General features: G+C 30.8%; 1 protein-coding gene across 4 annotated transcripts in view; it reads right to left on the reverse strand.

Moving 5' to 3' along the window:
• Hr4 (nuclear hormone receptor 4) overlaps positions 1-24,657 on the reverse strand; it is a 213,548-nt gene that overhangs the window by 24,825 nt on the left and 164,066 nt on the right. For all 4 annotated transcript variants that reach the window (XR_015544638.1, XM_087404774.1, XM_087404775.1 and 1 more), the window contains 3 exons: positions 20,448-20,582; positions 8,428-8,691; positions 7,116-7,308 (listed from right to left, as the gene is read on the reverse strand). Coding sequence is in view for 3 of the 4 variants with exons in the window: in XM_087404774.1 (XP_087260900.1) it covers positions 7,116-7,308; positions 8,428-8,691; positions 20,448-20,582 (592 nt within the window). In the remaining variant the exon portion in view is untranslated. The remainder of the gene's footprint in view (positions 1-7,115; positions 7,309-8,427; positions 8,692-20,447; positions 20,583-24,657) is intronic.

Raw genomic sequence — 24,657 nt, forward strand, 5'->3', positions numbered from 1 at the left:
TATTGAGTCCGACGGGGACTACTTTGAATAAACAATTTGAATTTGAAAAAAAAAGTAAACCGTTGTTGTTTTATTTCAAAAGTTCGGAAAATTTTGGGACGCACCTTGTATATAATCAATATTTTTTGTTTTATAAACGAAAAACATGCTTTTTGCAACTATTCGATTTTATTTCACATATTTCCACAAATCTCGAGTCTCAAACATAGACATTTCTTTTCAAAAGAAATGCTGATTTATAATTTTTTCCCAGTAAAATTCTAATTCTATTGAACTATTCTTGCTACTCGAGTTTATGAAAGAGATATATAACACGCATGAAAGATCATAAACGATTAAATATCTTGTAAACTCTTGCGTTTTAACATGTTTATATTATTCTGAATTAATGGAAAGGGTACATTATTATTACAATTTATTAAAAATTATATGTTATTTAGAATGTCCCTTCTCTATTGATACACGCCGAGTATGCCGAAAAAATATTTTCGATCATATGAAATAAGAGACTAGAGTGAGAAGAACAGTTCGCTGTCTTGTTTACTCTCGACGTGCCAAAGACGAGCACACGTATGTACGTGGGCTCATGCTTGTGTGTATGTTACAGCGCCGTACAACGATAAATGGCTGAACTACCACGATAAATAGGTGTAGAAAAGTGACGTTTCGATGAAATTTATGTTTCAAATTTATGTCATTTCGTTATTATTTGTTTAATTATTTGTGAAAATATGACTTATCTCGTACTTATCCAAATTGTAATTATCAACGAGAACTAAAATTATCTTGGAATTTTATATGTAAAAGCATATTTTTCACTCGTTTCAACAGCTGTCCGATTGTGTGTTTCTGCTCGAGTATAGGCTCACTTGATGTGCCTTTTACTGACTGTCAAGGGAGGAAAGGATAGTTTTCGTTGATTTATTACAAGTGTTTTAAAGTGATCTTGTCATTTAGATTTATCTAAATTGTCTTTATTTACAAATGACATGCAACGTGTCATTTCTCGCTTCTGATGTCACAATTCTAATATGGCCGCCGCAACTACTCAGGAACTGTAAAATCTCAGACTGCATTAAAACGTCTCCCCCCCCCGTGCGCAATCGTTACTTACTTTTTTATATTTTACTGATCATCTTTTTATTGCGTTCATCTTAGAATCATATTCGAATACCACTAAGAATCTGTGCCAAACACTTGTGACTCTCTACTTATTGTCCGAGTGAAATCTTACAAACCAATAGATATCCAAATGATAAGTCGCTGGATCTGCAAGGGTCTGCAGGAATGCGGAGTACGTAGTAATGTATTTTCATTACATGTAGTACTCGTCACTCCACTACATTACCTATCCAGAAAGGAGTTAATACAGAGCTCATTAAACGGCAGGTTGGTTTAGAAATTTTCATTCGCGAGGTTCTATAACCGTCGTATAATTAACCAGAGGAATTTGATAACGTCACAATGTTAAAAACCAGAGAATTTATCCGTTTCCTCTTTTTTTACAGGGGTTAACTCACATATATATTCAAGAAATTCCTTTCAAGAATTTCCTTTTTCTTTTCACAGATTCATCTCTAGCTTTTAGTTCTCAGTAACCTTATCACAATACATTCGGTAATGCTTATATTTACAAAAAGAAAAATAGATCAAGTCACAAGCTAAGCACAAAGTTATACTAATTAGATGAAGAGATTGTCATTCATTATTCTTTGTATCATGTTAGATAAAGTACGTTTTTAGACTTAGAACGCCAAAGTTCGAAATATCTACATAGTTTATCCATCCGGACGAGACTAGGGCATAATTTTAAGATTAAACGAATTTACCAAGTGAAGTTCGATCTTAATTATATCTATGTCTCGTCCTGAATGAATCATCTTCATCCAAAGCACCTTAGGCTTTTCTCTCTCCTGCTTCACGAAATCTCAGTACGATTTGTTTTCTCTCTCTAAGCACAATGAGAGGGGATGCGGCGGCGCGCGTGGTCACGGAAAGAGACGCGCGCGCCATTTATAATTACAAGCGGGAGCTGTAAATTCTGTTGGTAACACGAACATGGAACCACAACTATATAGTTTATCTGGATAAGACACAGGCATAGTTAAAATCGAACTTCACTTGGTAAGTTCGTTTAATTTTAAAAATATATTAGGTGTTGGAATTAATTCGTAGCGTTTTTAAATGAAAGAATGTTATTTATTTCACATGAGCATTAAAAAATACATTAATGAAAGTACTTCCCATCACTTGTAAAACGCTACGAATTAATTCCAACACCTAATATATATATATGAATAGAAGAATAATTACAATCTTCCTACATATATTACAAGTGTTATTACATGAAGTACATATTTCATATGTTTATTGCATTTAGTGCACTGAATCCAATCTGAGTACTTTGTATGTTTCGGGCATAAATTCCGCCTGCTAAAAATGCGGTATATCTCAAACAAGTAGGAGATATAAGAAAACAAACTAAACAAAGAATACAAGAGCAAAGCACTTGTATTTTGCTATACAACATGCTTTACTATTCTTCTACACTTATGTATCAAGAAATAATCGCTAAGTCTTTTACATGCTCTACAGTAATCATTTTATATAGATTATAATTTATGATGACGCTACTTATTACAGTGATAAATCGATTCAATTCACAATAATTTCATTAATATTGACAGTAAAAAACTGAAAACATAATACAATACTAATATAACATAAAGGCATGTATTATAACAGAACAGTTGCGGAAAAATTATTCTCACTCCTTTTATTTTTTTCTGACTTCTGCGGCATAAATGCCAACATGGCGTATTTGCCAGTTACCCTATATGATTATACATGTTTTTGAATATTTATGTATGTTTATACATATTTATACATATTCATGCATGCAAAATTTTTTATCGAGATATAATTTAATTTCCAGAAATTCACTCTGGTCGTCTAACCGTAATGCGAGCAACTTATTGAATTGTTCTAGAAAAAGACTTAGCAAAAAGATTGTTAAGACAATCTTCGCTTAATATTATTTTAATTTAAAGATTAAATTCTTTGTTAATTTTACGCATCCATGTCGACTCTTAAATACCCTTTTGTGATGTTTGAAATTATAATTGTATAATAAAAGTTCTATATAAATATATATTACAACACTTCATACATATAATCAGATAAGTCTGAGAGAATTTTAAAACATATATCTACACACATACTTTCCATAATTCTTCAAATATTACGAATGCAAAATTTTATTGTCTATGGAAAAAAAAACATTATTCTTATGTTATTCGTATATATTAAAGTACTACCGTTTGAAAAAATTAAAACTTTTAATTTTATACTGATAATTAAAATGCCTGAATTATGAAAATCTGACAAATTTTACAGAATTAAAAAAATAATCACAGCTCATGTAAACTTTTGTTAGTCAGACATGCACTCCATACTCAAACGTGATTTTTTTTTAATATTAATATAAACAAAGAAGATAAAAATTCAAGAAACAAGAAACTAAAAATTTCGTGATTACAATTATTTTGCGAAACATTTGGTTAAATTATTTGTTAATATCTCGTCAAGTTATCCTAGATTAAAAAATAAATCATGTTTTTACGTTAATTTATTGCTAAGAAAATGTAAGTTTAGCAAATTTTAACGCACGAAATCAGATACGCGCGAGCGGCCCTGTCTTTCCCACTCCATCGCGCGCCGGATTCCTCCACTCCGCCCGGCCCGCTGTCTCGCTTTTTAACTGTACAATGGTTTTAAACAAATTTTTTCAGCAGTAAAAAATTCGAGAATTTTTTAACAGCGAATTCATTCAATTCTTCCTTGACAAATTGATGCTAAATGGAACTTTTAGAGCCGGTTGTTCTTTTGGTAAATTTTATCTGTTCTGGGTAGCAAGATTATCAAATCACATGCGTGAATTATCAGACCTCACAGGTAAAATTTACTAAAAAATAGAATAACCGGCACTTAAAAATTAGAGCCACAGTGATTTTTTTTTTATTATTATCTCGGCTTCTAATAATCCAGAGAAACTTTTTTTTTAAATTCGTGGAAAAATATCAGCTATGGAATGCTTCATGGCTATTTGATATGATACATATTAACAGAATTATTCCATTTTTTATACGAAAAAAAGATACCCACTTTTCAAAGTATTTTAAAATGTTTAACTGCAAAAAAACTGTTTTGTTATTTAATGTATGTGATAGTGCAATTCTTGAAGAAGAAAAATCACCCTTGTAAATTGCGACTGTCCAAAGATGAAGAAATTAAATTTTCCGCAGACAGGTTTTTAGTGAACAAATGGCTTTTTGTAAAAACAAATGAACATTTCAGGCTCGTTCAGGGCTAGATTTTTTCATCATCACGAAGGCTACATTTTAGGAGAATTTCAAAGTTTTGCGTTTAAATTTCGATAAACACAGAGCAAGTGAAGAAAAGGCTTTTTTTGGTGGTTTTTATTTTTTTTCTACTTAACTAATATACCGATCTTAATGTTCCACGTCTCATTTTATAGGTATTTCAATGTAGATAGGTATACCTACATTTTTCATACTGAACTTTTTTCCATATAATCAATACCTTTCGTTTTATAAGCGAAAAAGATTTGTAACTAGTAAGATAGGAAAACAAGACCGTTTATGTTAAATAACATTACTTTAAATCCGAAGCGCCACTACGGTCTAAGTAAGATGTTGAACTAATATATATATTTTTCAAACAAATAAATTAATTTCAGAAATGATAATTACGTGTCGATATGGTTGTCGACATTAACGCAATTGATCTGAAATGTTAATAATTCCCCCAAAATTGCCCAAATTAATCTTAAAAAACTGTAATAATAAACTTATTGCGAAAAAATATTGCCTCGGCCGGGAGTCGAACCCGGATCTCTTGCATTCCGTGCAAGCGTCTTGAGCCTTTAGACTACCGAGACCTTAGCAATAATTTTTCGCAATAACCGATATCGAGAGTAACGCATTATTTCAGCGCGCGTTTATAAACAATAAGATAGGAAAACAAGATCGTTTATGTTAAATAACATTATTTTAAATCGCGCGACTCCCGGCCAAGGCAATATTTTTTCGCAATAAGTTTATTATTACAGTTTTTTAAGATTAATTTGGGGAATTTTGGGGGGATTATTAATATTTCAGATCAATTGCGTTAATGTCGACAACCATATCGACACGTAATTATCATTTCTGAAATTAATTCATTCGTTTGAAAAATATATATATTAGTTCAACATCTTAATACTTAGACCGTAGTGGCGCTTCGGATTTAAAGTAATGTTATTTGTAACTAGATTTTTTTCGCATATTTCCTATACAAGTCTCGAGTCTCAAACATATGCATTTTTCTTGTGATGGCCTTCCGAAGATTTTCGTACAGAGAGATGTTGGTTTACAATTTTTTTTCAAAATGAGAATTTTTCAGTCTAATTCTACTGGACTAATGTACAGGGTGGGCCATCTATTGGTACGTTTTTAAAAATGCGATCAAATGAGCATACATTGATATTTTTTATTAATTTTTTTTTGTTGTGAAGCTAAAAGTATCCGCGTCAAGAATGAAAAACGATTTCGTTCATGTGGCTCCCTCTACTGGCCTTACAGTATGCCATTCGGTCACCCCAATTATTAATGACATTTTGGACTACCTCGGCGCCAATTTCACTCAAAACAGTCGTAATATTGTTTTTCAAAGCTGGAATTGTCTCACACTTTGGGCCACAGCCTCAATATTCTCGGGTGTGCGCACTGTCCGAGCTCTGGGACCACTTCTGTCATCCACTAACATCCCTTTCTCACGAACTTTCCTCACCAATTTGCGTATAGCTCCTTCGGTGGGTGCTCTATCACGACCCATATTTCTTTTCAAAATTCGTACAATTTCGGCGACACAGCACTGACTTTGAAAATAAGTTTTTAAAATTTCAAAACGCTCTTCAAGAGAAAACATGTTGTTTCGTGCCGCAGACGGTATGACTAATAAACTGTCAAAATTTCGGGTCTGTAGCTCGTTCGGTGTTGCCATACGACGAAATTCAAAAACGTACCAATAGATGGCCCACCCTGTATACACATTTGAAGCACATACACATATATTCAGAAATGGCTATACGAATCGTCGCGTCGGTCGCAAAAACGAAGCCCTTTCAGCCTATTCTACAATGTGCTCTTTTTGTTTCCTATTGCTCTTTACCTTTTGCTTTTTTCTCCTTTGCAATCGTTTTATCGACAATTGTATTTCTTGTTATATATTTCTTGTTTCTTTCGAAGTTCGTTAACTTTTATCTTGGGCGATATAAAACAAAAAACTGGATAAGAAGCAAAAAAGCAAGATGTAAAAAATAGCAAAAAACAAGAAACAGGAAACAAAAAGCATATTGTAGAATAACTTTTAATCTGCACTCTAATTAATTTGTAATTTGCGATTCATCATTTAAACCATTGCTATCAGCGGATGTAATAAAAATATTTAAAATTTAATCATAACAATAAACATATATATATATCTGAAATAATATTTGGAGTACAGGGAAATTGCTAGTAAGACACGCGCGACCGATTGCGAAGCGGAAAAGTCGAGGGGTTATCTCGCAGACACGAGATATGTATCGCGCGCGCTAACGGCTCACTAATAAACTGTACAATTTTTAATACTTAAAGGCGCGATTATTAACGGCAATTATTTGATTAACCCGACCTATCTCCAAAAAACAAAGTTTCGCATAAAAAAATTTTATTTTATATTTTCGTAGTTCTACTCATTTTTTCATGTATTCAATCGTTCTCTTCCCTGTTATACCACTGATTTGTACATGTTTATAAACATTCTGTAAATCAAATTTAATTGAAATCTTATTAAACAAAAGTTTACATTAAGATCTCGTGGAAAAATGCATGCGTGCATAGTTGTTTTTAAAAAGTATTTTGAAAACTTACATTTCGTGTCTCCAATTGTAGCGTTGGGAAGAAGATAAGTTTACATTATTATATATCGCTCGAATACACGTAATACCAGAAGAAGTTAACTTGACGCGATAATAACAGATACGTAACAGCAGATTAAATAAAAGTGCTTACCTTGTGAGAGCATAGTGATTACTTTTAGACAGACATACTCCTCCATTCGTAGCCTCACTCGCCTAAACATTAACGTGACATATGTGATTTTTTCCACCATGAGCCCTACATCTTGCCGCAATTGGTCCATGGTTATCGGCCGACCCATCATGCTGGTTAGGCATCTTTGCAACGTATACATATTGTTCGTTACCTGGTTGTGAAATTTTTATTAGAATGGGTCCGTAAACACATTTATCGTATTTATAAACTATCCCTGATAAAAAAAAGTTAATAGAGAACGTTTAAAAACGATAACTTCGACCTTGCAAGCATCAGATTGGATATAAATCTTATCGTATTGTATTTTATCAAGTTCTGTAAGATTTCTATAAGATTTGATTCAAATTAGTGAAATCACAAATCAGATTTCGTATTAAAAAGGATTTTTTTATTGTTCTCTATCAACTTTTTTTATCAAGAATTCTTCAGATAAAAACATTGTCAGAAATATATATATTGCGCCCATATTTAAAAATGATTACCTCATGGGTCGGGAAATCATGAATAGCAAGAGTTTTGTTTTGTTATTTAAAAATTTATTTTATGTTCAAATCTATTATAAAAAATGACGATAGATGTAAATAAACAAATAGTTGATGTATAATTATAAGCAATTAAAAAACTTATTTCTTACTTGGCTTTTATTTTATTTCATTCTGCTTAGATATTATTACCCCCTATATTCTTAATATTATCAAATGTTATTTTTAACATTTTCGTTTCGCAACTTTTTTCGAATCTTGATAATTTTGAATGTTGCTATAACACTTTTTTCAATTGTGATGTTCTGACGATTTTTATGAAATAAAGTTAATTCTATTTATGATTCATACAGTAATGTATTATTCGAACTCATTCATGATAATAATTCGAAAATCATGTTTTTTTGAGTTACGTCACTTTTGAAGTAAGGAAGCGTACATAAAGCTAACATTAATAAAAATTAATAATGCTATTAATGATAGTATTAACAATTACATCATTTAAGTGAATTGATACTAATTAATTTATCATCAAAATTGTGTTTTGTACAAATTGCATCTAAAAAAATGTTCGTATAAAAATAATAAAAATGAAAGATTCTTTTATAGAATCTAGATTTTTTTAAATTTCGTTTGAAAATTGATACATAAAAAACAATAGTTGTAACTTCTAGAAGATATGTGCTGAGTATTATAAGGAAAGTATGCTAAGGAAAAATTGTTTATAGTGTATATATATATTTATAAAATGTATACGCTTAAAATAAATTATTGTAAAATATAATTACTTCTTGCATAAAGTCTGCACCCGTCCCGTCAGTAGAGACATTTGTCAACCTATGATGACCGTGCATTGCTTGGTAGGCAGATGTGGTCAGCACAAGAAGTTCATGCCACTTGTGGGTGAGCAACCTCGTGTGAACTTCGACCGGCAGCTCAAGGTAAAACGGTAACCTTTTGGTCCACTGCACCAACTTGTACACTATGCTGTCTCCTATCTGACACAGCTTGTCACTTAAATCTGAATTATGGTCCAGCAGCTCGTCCAAGTTCTGTAACGCAAATAGTGGCCATGTACAAATCTTGGAGCGTAGTTATTTGTTTGAGGATTTACTAATTTGGAATTGGAGCGATTAGAATAAATCTAATTAAGTAAAAGAAATCCTATTTTCGATCAAAGCGAATAATTGTTTAATCACATTTCCTTGAAATACGATGTTCTTTCATTAGTTATTAATTATTGCAATAAATATGTAGAAACTTCGATGATCGAATAGAGAAAACGGCCGCAAAGAATTCCAAGTTCAAATCTTAGTTAAGGTAATATTTTTCGCAATAAATTATTCGCAATTTTAAAATTCTTATTAACATCAAATTACACAAGTCTGCATGTTCCTGCATTCTAGAAAGTAAAAGTCGTTTCTTATGTAATTTTGTGCGTTGAAGTCGAATACGGCCGCAGAATTAATCTATCACATCAGATTACCGAGATAATTTGGTTTAAATAGAAAAGAGCTATTTTGGTCATGTTCATCGATTTATTACTAATAACGAAATTTTTTTCTACCAATTTTGCATATGGCATCTTAAAATACTAATTTTATCTTTAAAATCAATTGTGATTTGTATCTGCACAATTTTTTCTCGCAGTGATATCAAAATTTGAACTTGGAAAATCTATAGCGTATTGTAGTATAGCACTTTAGGTTAATACATCATCCTTTCTACTTGTGAGGAAATCTCAAATTTTATGAACATAAAATTTATTAAAATTTACGATCCGATGATGACTTCGATACGACTTTGGATCAAGGTCACAAAGTGAAACTTTATAGAAAAACTGCAAAAGATAAAAATCATTAATTTTCTTCTCATAAAGTTCTGAGAATTTTTTCAGAATTTTTTAATACCGTATTTTCTCATGTTAGTAAAAATAAAAAAATGCAGTACTAAAAAGTTGATAAAAAATTCTGAAAAAATTCTTAGAATTCTATAAGACCTTTCGACTTAATTTAGCGGGTTCTATCTACACAAAAGTAATTGGCAAAAACTTTCGGGATACCCTGTATATAATGTAGCATCAATGTTATTACAATAAATTGCTTGTCAATTTAATATCCTAGTAAATGAGAATGGATTGAAATGAATTGAATCCGAGCTGACACTAGTTTAATATTCGAAAAAAAAAAAACATTCATATTTTTAAAGATTAAAAATATAAAATAACAGTGTATTTAAGAGCCAACTGTGACTTGTTGCGTAAAATAAATTATATTTTCTCTTAAGTGTTCATATAATCATAAAGTTGTTTAAACCTCATAATTTATAAATTAGAAATTTTTACATGTTTAGGCTACGTGATTGAGCGCTTTCTACAGAAAAAGCTGATAAATTGAAATACATAATGAGACTCCATCCTCTCAAAAGAAAAACGTTTTTTGGTTAAGTTGTTTCCAGAGTAATCAAATATATATAATAGTATATATATATATATACAGGGTTGGCCATATTCGACGGAAAGATCTGGCAACACTGTAACTTTTGACAGAGATGTTAGATCGAGTAACGACGTTTCCCATAATTGAAAAAAAAAACATCTTTCCGTCGAATATGGCCAACCCTGTATATATATATATATATAATAGTGTTGTTTGCTTTGGCTTTGTTGAAGCTGCTCGGAATCGCTCCGAACAGATCCAGCATACATGAAATACGTACAACATTCGTCATAAGACGTTCGATATTTATCGTACATAGTATGAATCCTACATTTCAAGTACGTTGGGTTCGTTCGGAGTAATTCCGAGCAGCTCCCGAGAGATAAAACGAACAATGCTAATGGCAGCTGCTCACATGATGGTTGGAAGAAGATCTCCATGTGGAGAAATCTGAGTATGCGATCGTGGACGAAATATTGTATAATCAGTCAGACATAACAGATGCATTAATTAGTTAAAAAACAAGTAAATCAGTTAGTGTAATAATAAAAAAACTATATACAATAATAAAGGTAAATGATCAGCATAACGTCCCCACTGTATATTTTTGTGTATTTTCATGTGTAAAATATTTAAAAAAAGGAAAATTGTCGGACAAATCTCGTTTTTTTTTATTTAATTTCAAAGTTTTTTGATGTTAGTTAGAAAATGATAATGTATTTGTAAAGATACGCAAATTTATAAAATTACAGGAAAATTGAAGGTGAGGGGGGGGGCGCTGTACTGAACATTTACCATAATAAATTATTGCATCTATAGTCAAAGAATAAAATTAAATATAAATAAATTAATTTAAATATAACATAATAAATGAAATTAAATATAAGTGTAAACCGACAACGGATAAACACTTATATTATACAGGATGTATAATATGAGTGTTTATCGTATTATTATAAATACATGTCAATACACTTTAGAAGGTAAATTTATACACTAAAAAACTAAGATATGTAGGGCATATGTTCATATGAAATTTTCAACGAGATTTTCAAGTTATGGATGATTAAGGAAAATGTTCGAAATGTTCGCCTTATGAGTCAACACGCTATTATATAGCTTAGCATATCTCGACGTTATTTAATGTTTACAAACAATATCCATTTAATACAAATCAGACAGAATTTCAAACAGTCGGTATTTTAAGCTCGCGAGTTATTGTTCTAAATATTGTTCTAAAAGCGGCAAAAAATGGTAATATTTATGCTGAAATAGCCGACATACATTTGTAATGTATCGATCACCATGATCTCCTGATTTCAATCCATTAGATTTTTATTTTTGGGATCATTTAAAATCTATTGTGTATTCAACGCTGGTAAACAATGTGGATGATCTGCGAGAAAAGATACGAAATGGATTTGAAATTATTTGAAGAATACCTATTTTTGAACGAGTGCGGAATTCAATGCTAGAGTATGCAGTAGCGTGTGTTGACACAAGGTGGACATTTTCAAACATTTTTTTGGGATCTCTTTCACCAACTTCAGTCAAGCTAACTGACAGCATACTCATATTAATGTAACTGACAGTTACATTAATATGAGTATGCTGAACAAGTCTCATATAACCGTCGGTTAGCTTAACCGAGATTGGTAAAAAAGATCTCTAATCACCTATAACTTGAAAACTAAGATATAAGACATATGTTCATATGACGTTTTTTTTTATTTATTTCAGTATGTAGATTTACCTCCTAAAGTATTGAAATGCATTTATGAAACACCTTATATTTAATTTAATTCATTTATATTTAATTTTATTCTCTGACTGTAGATGCAATAATTTATTACATAGTTTTTTATTATTACACTGATTGATTTACTTATTTTTTTAACTCAGTAATGCGTCTGTTATGTCTAATTGACTATATTTAATCCACGCTCGTATACCCAGATTTCTCCACACAGCCTTCCAACCGTCATACAAGTATAGTAGCTCTTATTACTCTGGAAACAACTTAATTTCCAATTCATTTTAATGTCATTTTGACGTTATCGTGACTTAATGTTCTACTTGAGATAAACCGACGTGCAAACACTTTAGTTAAAAAGAACAGACCTATTATTATGCATTTCAATTTTTTGGCTTTTTCTGAAGAGAGCGCTCGATCACGTAGTCGAAACATGTCAAGATTTCTAATTTATAAGTTATGTTATGAGATTTGAACAATTTTGTATGAGTACTTGAGAGAAAATATAATTTGTCACGCAATAAGTTTTGTGGTTTACTCCTAAATACCCTGTTATTTTATATTTTTAATTTTTATTATTTAGAGCCCTCACCCAGAGAAAGGTTTTTTTCAATTCAAAGAAATATTTCTTTGTTATACGATTAAAGAAAAAATTTCTTTGATTTGAACATAATTTTTTTAAATCAAACAAATTTTTTTATTTAATTTCAAAAAATAATTCAACATAAAAAATAAAAGAAAGAAATTTAATTTCAAAAAATAATGTTTAAATAAAAAAATGACATTCAAATTAAAGAAAATTTTCTTTAACCACATAGCAAAGAAACATTTATTTGAATCGAAGAAACATTTCTCTGGATTATTATTTTTATTGTATTATATTGTTTCATATTTAAGTGTTACAAATTTTATTTCTAAGACATTTAGATTAATAAATAATTTATTAAGACATAATGTGAATACACAATAAGTAAGAATATTTAAGTCTATAACTTTAAGTCGAAGCTAGATTGCTTTAAATAATTCAATGTAAATTATATATAGGGTGATTTTAACATATTTCGTCACCCATCATGAGCAGATGAAATGAATTGAACCGAGTCGAAAAGTCTTCTACCATTTTGCAATTTTCGCAATAGTTAACAAGATATTAATTACTAAAAATTGCCGAATATTGGTCTTGAATAATTTTTTACTTAAATACTATCAACTTTACAGAAAAACTGCAAGAAACAAAAATTATCATTTATTTTCTTCTCATAAAGTTTTGAGAATTTTTTCAGAATTTTTCAAAATTTTTTAATACTGTATTTTCTCATGTTGGTAAAAATAAGAAAATGCAGTACCAAAAAGTTAATAAAACATTCTGAAAAAATTCTCAGAACTTTATAAGAAGAAAATAAATGATTTTTGTCTCTTGCAGCTTTTCTATTTAAAATTGATCACAAAAATGAAGGCAATTCATACAATGACAGATTTTCCAGCAAGAGTTGAGCCAATGTCGATCGATTAATTCGTCAACTTAATCCTCATGTATTTGATCTAATAATGATTGCCGTGTATCACAAAATTTCCAAGTTCTATTAAGAAATATTATGAATAAGATTAAATTAAATAAATTTAACAATAGCAAACATACCTATGATACGGTAAAAAAGTACGAGATGTAATGACGAGGAGAGAGAATATTTTTGTTTCAAATAATTTAATTAACGTCTGTCCGTGTCATTTGTGTTATAAAATAGTACTAATAGTAGTAATAGTAGCTATATATAATTCTACAAGCTTAGAAAACGATATTTTTGCTAATGATATTTGTCTCCGATTTCATACTGTTTGATTATCGTTGCGTAGATGACATTGTACTCGCAGTATCACAAGATAAAATTGATTCGATACTTTGTAAATTTAATGCTTATCACGAAAAAATTAAGTTCACTGTAGAATATGATGATAAAAATGGTATTAACTTCTTAGATGTGAGATTAATGATAGAGGAGAGGAAAATTATCTTTAATATTTTCAAAAAATCTACCAAAATCTGGAAAATATCCTAATTTCAATTCGAACTACTCTACCGAGCACAAGAAAGGAGTAATCATTGAACAGTTTGATCGAATAATCTTCTATCTCAAGAAAAAAAAATGTATTCTATAATCCACCCCCTCCCCCCCCCCCCACACACACACACACACACACAAATATTCCTTAATAAAGGATATTCTATTGACATGATTTTTGCCATAATTAACAATCGGAAACACTCTCTCTCATCAGAGATCCTCAGCTAACAAATATAATAACGATAACATAATTCTCCTGACGCCATAAAAAGATATTTTACAATTCCTTATTTTAGCGTATCCGAAAAATTTAAAACCGTTTCTAACAAATTTTACTGTAAAATTGCTTACAAATCGAACAATTGTTTAAAATAGATTTATTAAAACTGATAAAGATGCTGAAGAAGGAAGAATATTCGAATTTAATATATAAAATAAATTGCTTTGATTGCAACCTTACATGTAGGTCAACCTTACATGTAGGTCAAACAAAAAGAAAACTTAAGACCCGTTTAAAAGAACATAAAGCTGATATAAAAAAGCCTATAGAATCATGTTCAATGTTGTCACGGCACCAATTAGATAATGATCATATCATGGATTGGTGTAACGTTGTGATTCTCGATTCTGAACTTTTTTAAAAGATTGATTTCGGAAATGATTCACATTAAAAAACAATCGTTTAGTATTAACAAGCAAAGCAACACCATGTTACGATTGCCGGCTGGTTATTTACCGATTTTGTGCCATCATTTCCTCTTATACAATCCTTCTCCTACTTCCTTTCCTTCGTCTTCTTCATAAGTATAAATATAGCTATAATTAATGACACGGACAGACGTTAAAATTATTTTAAACAAAAATGTTCTCTCTTCTCGTCATTATATCTCGTACTTCTTTACCTGATATCATAGGTATGTTTGCACTATTGTTAAATTTATTTAATTTAATCTTATTCATAATATTTTCTAATAGAACTTGCAAATTTTGTAATATACGGCAATCATTATTAGACTAAATACACGAGGATTAACTTAACGAGTTAATCGATCGACATTGGCTCAACTCTTGCTAGAAAACTGTCACTGAATTGCGTTCATTTTTGTAATCAATTTTATCACATTGACTCATAATTGTGTAACCTCTTTATTTTACTCTTTTATTTAATTATTTTACATATTGAAGATGGCGACATCTTGGCCGAAACGTTTATGTTTATTTATGTTAAAAATTGATGAAATTTTAAATACATGACTTTCACTATCCTGCTGATATCGTGTGACTTTTTTGCTCTTTTATTTATAGATTGTTATTATTTAGATTATAGATTGTTATTGTTATTATATTGTTATTATTTTATTCATAATTAAATATGATTAGCGCGATTTTGTGATTGAAACAAATGTCATCAGCGCCATCTCCCGAATCACCATATCATATATTTAATATTCGAAAAAAAAAACATTATTTATATTTAATGCTTACAAATTTTATTCCTAAGACATTTATAATAATTATACCTGAAATTAACTATTTCAAATTGATATTAAAAACGCACCTTAGTGGGATTTGAACCTGGGACCTCTGGATTATGAATCTTCTGTATTACTTATTGCTACACCGCTTCTTCAATTGATAAGTATGTTATTTATTGTGTACTTCAATTATAATCACCTAATCCACCGCACGAAATTACATGAATACAATAAAAATATCATCATTTAATATATATAATGAAATATAAACAATTTACATTACTATGAGACGACATTGAGTAAGAGTCCAATAACCTACTTTCGCTTGGCCGATCTCGCGCCACAATCAGAATAATATTCGGGATGTGTTCGGTTTGATTTGCGAATGATAACATCGATCATTCTTTTATTTCTAATCAAAGAGAAAAAAAATTAAAAAATAAAAACATAACTGAATTATTTTTACGTTATTATAAAGTTTTTTGAATTTAGTTGGATTAAAAAAACCAACTGAATTTAGTTGGATTAAAAATTTCCTACTAATAATTTTGAATAAATTAAATAACATTTATGGTTCATTTTTAAACAAAAACTTTACTAGTAAAAATTTTTTTTATTTAATTGGATTAAAAAATTGCATTTCCTATTCAGAATTTTGAGCAATTCACGATGCACAGAAAATGCTAATATTAGTATAGATTAAAAGGCATAAAGATATGCTCCGTGCAATTCCTATAAATAAATAAAAATACATTCAGGATTGAAAAGGCATTTGCTTCATGTAATTCCTATAAATGAATAAAAATGCAATAAGAAAAAGCATTCATTGTAACATTCCTAAAAACCGTATTTCTGAAAATCTGAATCCATTCCAATCCATTCCAATCCATTCTTGTTCACTAGGTTATACATAATTCTTTTACGTCGATGTGATGTTTTGCGTTTTGAGCTCCAGAGCTCAAATTGGACAGACCTGTACGTGCTAGATCCTTGGGGCACGAGCGTGCACATGACGAGCGTTTTACGCAAAGAATTAAACATATTGTAAGGGTGCGATTACATGTAGCGCGGTATGCGATATGCGATACAGTAACTAAGTAACTATACCGCGCAAACCGTGCTGCTTGCTTTTTTTCTCTGTTATTACATAAAGTAAGCCGCGATAAGCGGCACGGGCTAGTGATACATTCACGTTACTAAGCTATTTTTTAATAGAATTAATTGATTTAAATGCAATTATTAAATAAATACATTGAAAAAATAAGAGTATTGATGAAATGTGCATAGAAATAAGTTAATATATTAAAAAAAATTCATATTAAAGTTAATTTGTCACTAGCTTGTCCCATGCTTACTGCACTCCATGTAATAGGAGGGAAAAGAAGCAAGCGACATGGTTTGCGCGATACCTACCTAGCAAACGAGAATGGATTGAAATGAATTGAAATGGATTCAGATTTTCAGAAATATTGATTCGCGAATGTTAAAATGAATGCTTTTCAATCCGAATGCATTTTTATTCATTTATACGAATTGCATAGAGCATATCTCTATGCCTTTCAATTTAAAAATAATATTAGCTTTTTCTGTGCAAAACAACACAATTGTGAATATTGTTTAATTCAAAATTTTGAATAGGAAATGCAATTTTTCAATCTAGTTGCATCCAATTGAATCTAATTGAATCCAATTGAATTCAATTAAATCCAAAAAAGTATTCGCTATATTTTTAAAATACGCATTCGGATAGAAAAAAATTTCAATCTATTTTAATTCATTCTTGTTTATTGGGTAGCTACTTGTTTATAGATACCTAGTTAGATTCTGTATACGTACCGCATACTGCGTACTGCGTTACATGCAATCGCATCCTAAAAGAAGTCTGTCAGTGAGTTTCTGTTCCTCTGATCCATGTCCTCTACATGAGTGAGTCTACACTAGGTATATACTTTTATATATTATATATATACTTTATTTATTATATACATGGTATATACTATATAAATTTATTTACAGTTTTTCAGCATATTAACATCTTTCTATATATGATATCAGATTGAACATCAAAAATATTAAAATTTGCTTGTTCAATTTAATTTAATTTGTAATATTATTACAGTGTTGTTTAATTGCGTTTATAAGTTCGGAAAATCTGGCGCGCAGTTCGAATGACTATAAATATAATATATACGAATGTAACGCAAGATTTACAATTCAAAGGTCCCAAGTTTGAATTCCTAAGGTGTGTTTTTCAAAACTAATTTGAAATGTTAAGTTAGTTAATTTCAGGTATAATTTCTTTAAATATAAGAATATTTAAACCTGTAATAGTCAAAACTAGATTTTTATTGCTTTAAATAATTCAATGTGAATTATATAATATATATTATACAGAGTGATTTTAACATATTTCGTCACCCATCATGAGCAGGTAGAATGAATCGAACTGAATCGAAAAGTCATCTACCATTTTGCAGTTTACGCAATAGTTAACGAAATATTAATTACTAAAAATTACCAAATATTGGTCTTGAATAATTTTTCTCAAATATTATCAACATTATAGAAAAACTGCAAGAGACAATAATCATTTTCTTCTCATAGAACTCTAAAAATTTTTTCAGAATTTTTTATCAACTTTTTAGTACTGCATTTTCTTATTTTCACCAACATGAGAAAATATGGTATTAAAAAATTCTGAAAAAATTCGCTGAACTTTATGAGAAGAAAATAAATGATTTTTGTCTCTTGCAGCTCTTGTTAACTATTGCGAAAATTGCAGAATAGTAGAGGACTTCTCGACTCAGTTCGATTCACTCTATCTACTCATGATGGGTGACGAAATATGTTAAAGTCATCTTGTATATGCACCGACTAAAAGGTTAATGCCGACGATACTGTAATTTTCAAGTCTTATAACTCGAAAAGTACTTCATGAAAAAATATTTTATTATAGTGTTTTGGAAAGCTCTTGAGATGTGCTACAAGAATATGCAAAAAAAGGGGGATTCCATTTAAAAAATTCACCTTGACCTAATCTTGATAGTACCCCCTATCCAAAATCTGTTATTTCTACTTTTTTTCCCCCTTTTTTTGAAATCTACAACTTTTATGTAAAACTTTTTCTTGTATTTCTAGTTTCTGAGATATTCGCCTGAATATCCCACCTTGTATATTGTTTTTATATTTTACATGAAATAAAAGGTAACTAGTTCCCATATTTGTCGCTATGGGTAACAAAATCATTACAGAGGCCTTTTGGTCTATAATTAAAAAGAAATAAAAGATCATAGCTGAATTATTTTTACCTTACAACCTTTTTTTTTGAACGTAGTAATGGATTAAAACAAAAGTTTCCTATTCATAATTTTGAATAAATTAAGTAGCATTTATAATCTATTTTTAAATAAAAATAATTTTTTTATTCAATTGAATTGAGAACTGCATTTTCTATTCAGAAATTTGAATTGAGTAGTATTTATGATGCACAGAAATGGCTGATATTATTTTTAGATTCAACTGAATTAAAAAATTGCATTTCCTATTCACAGTTTTGAACAATATTCACGATGCAAAAAATGTTAATATTATTTTTAGATTAAAAGATGTAAAAATATGCTCTATGTAATTTCTATAAAGAAATTAAAATGCATTCAGAATTGGAAAAGATTCATTTTAATATTCGTGAATCCGTATTTCTGAATATCTGAATCCATTTCTATCCATTCTCGTTTGCTAGGATGTGATATTACTATAATATATATATTCTAGTTCTGTTCATAATTGCGTTTCAAAACCAAAAAAGGCTCACGGTTTGCAGAATTGGATATGTATACATGGCGTCACAAATATCTTAACATACAAAATTGCATGAGAATCGAAGGAGGAACAAGGAGACCACCTATATTACCACCGACTAAACCATATAATTTTTGTATAACAATTATTTTTTCCTCTTTTACAGATTCGAAAATCCTTTTCCAGGATTAAAGTATAATACATGTATTAACCCATTAAGGCCCATGTTTAATACAGCTATGATAACGCTGTATTAAACATGAGCCTTAATGGATAACCAAACTGAATACGTGATAGCATAAGCGAAAAAAAAATTACCCGTGTTTTTTCGTTTTGCGAAATCGATTATTTAAATAATAATTGTTTAAACAAATTGTTTAAAAATGCCTATTTTTATTTAAAAAACTAAAAATGTCGTTTGAAAACAAGAAACTTTTATTCTTGGTATTTTTTCGATCCGGTATTTGTTTATGTAAAAATGATATTTTTAAATAATTTGTTTAAACAATTTTGTAAAAAGAAAAAACACGGGTAATTTTTTTCGATATCTAATTAAATCGTTAATGTTATACGAAAATTTATGTATATGTGTAGCATACGTGAATGAGATATTAATGTAGTAATATCTAATGATGTGTCAGTGACACGTAAATCATCTGTAAAAGTCCTGCTTATACAATGACTAATCATCTATTTGTGATGCTATATGTACATAAATTCACATCAAAATATCTAAGTACTAGATCTGCTCTCACCAAAAATAGGATTTGTCTCATTTAAATAATGAATCTGTTTTTTGTGGCTGAACTACGCTTTTGGAATATAAAGTGAAATGGGTATATATTTCGCGAAAGCAAGAAAGAGAATTTTTAATGCAATTTAGTGTAGGAATAAAAAAACAGACTTAATATTTCATTCAAACGGATCAGTTTAGAGCAGTGGTGGGATTTACTTGCACATTTCAGCTGATTTTCAACTTGGTTCATGCCCCTTACTTTACCAATCCGCGCGCAGCCTAAATGCCGATCGGCAAATAAATCCCAGCACTGTTTGGAGAAACAGATTATTCACTGAATTGCTGTTGCTTACGGAAATAAACATTGATTAGACTAAGTAATTTTTTTAATTAAACTTATATACTACATATTAGAAAAACTATACGAAAAAATATATTTTTTCGTGGAAAAAAATTATGTCAATGTTTAAATTAATTATACCAATGTCTTAATAGAAATTATGCAATTTATATGTTTTATTATAAAAGGACGTATTCTTACATACCCTCAATGTGGCGATATCTTGGAACTCGTCGCAGTCTATAAGGGTTTGAATCATAGTTAAGGTTGCGTCCAAAGGAAATACTCGATCCCTCGAACTGCTAACTGCATTGTCTAACCTTTGTCGTAAGTGTACCACCTTAAACATACAAAGTTAATATATAAAATCTATCCACATGATCTTCTTTTATCAAAGATAATACACTATTTGCATTTGTTAAATATTTTAGTTATGCATCTAAAAATATTGATAAAATCAATAATAATTTTCTCAGACGTATATACATTGCTGTTTGAATCAATTTTTGTCAGTTGTACATATAGCATCTCACATGTCGGGCTTTCAATCATGTTTATATGACCTTGAAATTTTTTTATAAAGCGAAAAAGTTATTCTAAAAAGATTCGCACGTTAATTCCGTCAGCACTTCCTCTGTTGCGCGAAATTCGAGCGCATCCAATCGATAGACTAAACCTTTCACTAACCTTTTGGATCTCAAGACATTTCCTCGAGGTCGGATATGGAGTGTATGTGAGCGAGATAGAAGAATAGAAAGAGTAGAGAAAAAGAAAGCGAAAGAACCTATCAAGTTGGTTTCTGACATCGGGGAAAGCTAGTCGCTTTGTCGGATAAGGTTCATGCATAAGTGACTATCTCGTGGAGAACCGTGGGACACGTTTGCAGTTGAAGGCGCTTGACATGAGGAAAGGATCAAAGTTTCGCGGGGGATACAAGCGAGAAGATATACAGGAGAGGACGCGCAAGAAGGAGAGGGAAGGTGAGGTCACTGTCCCCCGTGCAGACTTTCACGAGTTACGAAACCGCCGGAGAACTGCCCGTCCTTGGCACCGGCTGCCGCTGATTTTCTATTGTCTCTACCTGCGTCGCTCGCTATGACGTTTCCAAGCAGTGATGATGAACAAATTGACGTGATACTTCGTTATGATAAAAAGATATTCGATATTATTTCAGTAGAAATTAGTAAAGTTCATCGATATAGCTGAATTATGTGCAGCATGGTGTGTTTAAAAATATATTAAATGATAAATTTCGATTCTGTTTGATAATTTCTTTTTATAATAATTATTAGCGAATTGTAACGAAATGATATGCATGTGAGAAATATAAATATATATATTTGTATTTAATAGAAATTATATGCCTCTTCAGTTTCGGGAACAAGAAAAAGTCACAGAGGGCCAGATCTGGGGAATACGGTGGCTGCGGCATCATTAGTGTGTTGTTTTTGGCCAAAAATTCGCGCACAAGCAACGATGTGTGAGCAGGGGCGTTATCATGGTGCAAAAGCCAATTTCGCGGCGACCCATCTTATGCCCAAATCATTGGTAAAAATCGAATGGCATGAGCCAATCGATATGTTTAGGTCCTCAGCAACTTCTCTAACGGTGATTCGACGATTGGCCAATACTATTTTCTTCACTTCATCAATGTTTTTGTCTGTTGTTGACATGCTCGGGCGTCCGGCACGCTCTTCGTCGTTCACATCTTCTCGGCCCTCTGAGAAGCCCTCTTTTGTACCACCGATAAACGTTGCTTCGGTCCAAGGTAGAGGGTTGCTTCACCATATGCCACAGTCAACATTCGGAATGCGTCCGCGCACTTAATTTTGTTTTTCACACAAAATTTGATACAGATTCTTTGATCCATTTTTTGGAATAGGCAAAAATCGAAGACGAGCCAAAACATGTGCAAGCAAAGCAGCTGTCAAAAATTAACTGAACATTCAAAATGGCCGAACTTGTCGGCATAAATGAGAGACATGAGTACCAACATAACGCTACAAAAAAATCGAAAATTGAATATACGTAACCCGCGGAAATTCAAAATTCGCGATACTTTTTGAACAGACCTCGTATGTATGAAATATATGTTTCAGATATGTATATCTTATAATCTCCATTTAATATAATTAGATTATAGCAAAGCTTATCTTTTTTTCTAAATATTTAAAAATATCTAAGATATTTAGTAAAATTTAATGAATATTATATAATAGAGTAATTCTCTTTAAAAGCTCTCTAAATATTTATATAAAATATTCATAATTAATAATTTAATTAAAAATTAATTTTATAGAAATTTTATGTGCAAAATATCTTCTGATAAAATAAAGATAAGAATTAGTCTTCACAATAGCTGCACTGAAATTAAATAAATAGTCAAATAATTTTTTTTCACATTATTTTCGCAAAAACAATAAATATTCTTCTTCTTAAAGAAAGCCCGTTCCGTTGTTTGCGATTTTTTTTCTTATCTTATATAAAATTCACTTTGAAAACGTGATTTCATTGTGCGATGATTCGACCGCGGCTCGAAAGTGACCTCTTTAATGGAGCACCACCATGGTCAATATTTATTCGGTTTTATCGGCATCGGTTTCACTTTTGGCAATGGCCTCTACCGGACCATTTGAACGATCGCGACAGTTCCTTCGTTTGCTCATATAATCAGACGTAACACGCATAATTTTCCATTACTCACGCTAATCGTCCCACTTGAGAAAATCGAGAAGATGATATTTTTAGTATACCAAAATTGCAATATAGGAAAAATTAATTTTATTGAAAGTAAATTTAGTTATGAAATTATAATTTATAATTGATATATATATACATATATATACATATATATATATATACATACATACATACATACATACATACATACATACATACATACATACATATATAATATACGGCTTTCAAATGATTTCAGTAAATAATTTTTTACTATATATTGTAATATATTTCATCAATTAATTATCATAAAGATCTGTTTACGTCATTTGTAAAAAACTACATACATAATATTGAAAAACATTGCTTTACAGAGAGACATAGAGGACAAATCAATAAATACCCGTGTTTCAAGATAGGCGACGTTGCTGATGCAAGTTAGTCTTACCATCGTATACTACCATCTTTCAAACGATGCCATATAAAATTTCAGAGTGATTCATGCAATAGTCTTGACAGCAATTCGTAATGTTTGATGTTTTCCGATACAATGGAAAAAGAGCAATATCGATCCGTGATTCGTTTCTTATTTTTGGAAAAACGTGCGAAGAAATAAAAACGAAGATTGGATGCCGTTTATGGGAACTCTTCACCATCTATGACAAATCTGTCATATATTAGTTCAATGAATTCAAACGTGGTCGTTCGTCTATTTTTGATGAAGAGCGTCCAGGCCACCTGGCAGACGTGGTTACTGAGGAAATCGTTGAAAAAGTCCACGACATAATTCTCGCTGATCGCCGAACGAAAGTGCACGAAGTAACAGAGGCTGTAGGCGTGCCGTACGGAATGACATTTAATATTTTGCATGATAACTTGGAAATGAAAAAGCTGTCGGCTCGATGAGTGTCGCGATTGCTCACAATGCACCGGCTCACTCCTCCGCAATCGCCACAGCCACATTGGTCGAATTGCGCTACGAATTGCTGCCGCATTCACCGTACTCTCCGGATTTAGTCTCCTGTGACTTCTTCTTGTTTCCAAACTTGAAAAAATGGCTCGGTGGAAAGAAATTCACGTCGAATGAGGAGGTCATCGCCGAAACAGAGGCCTATTTTGCAGAGTTCGACAAATCATATTTTTCTGAGGGGTTAAAAAAATGGCAGAAGCGTTGGGAAAAGTGTATCCTCCTAAAAGGGGATTACATTGAAAAATAAAAAAAAATTTTGTGAAATGCTTGCGTCTTCATTACTAATATGAGTACTTATTGATTTGCCCTCGTTATAAATAATTTTGTAAGTCATACAAGAATCTCGTATTATATAAGAAGTGTATAGATGAACACAAATGCAACAAGGATTGACTGATTCTCACGAGCATGCTATTCGCTCGTTTTATCTATTGGCTTTCGTGTGGGAAATCTTGAGGCTTGCACAAGCTGAGTCATAAGAAAGTGAAATTGTAACGGTGAGTTCATTCATTCCAAGATCGGTGCGGAGAAAACCGCTCGACGCATGTCGAATTTGCTATTTGCCTCGTATAGTGCCACTATTACTCAACGATTCATCAAGATGCATTAAGATGCATCAAAGATATTTTACATTTTTAATACAAAATAATGACTAAAGTTAAATTTATATCTTTCTTAAAGATTATAATGCAATTATATTTTGAAAAGATATACAACGTTATAATCGTATTCCAATATACACTGCCATTGAAATCTATAGTATACA

Source organism: Acromyrmex echinatior, chromosome 3, assembly GCF_024713525.1.
Source record: "Acromyrmex echinatior isolate Ae372 chromosome 3, ASM2471352v2, whole genome shotgun sequence".
In the NCBI taxonomy this organism is placed as follows: domain Eukaryota; kingdom Metazoa; phylum Arthropoda; class Insecta; order Hymenoptera; family Formicidae; genus Acromyrmex; species Acromyrmex echinatior.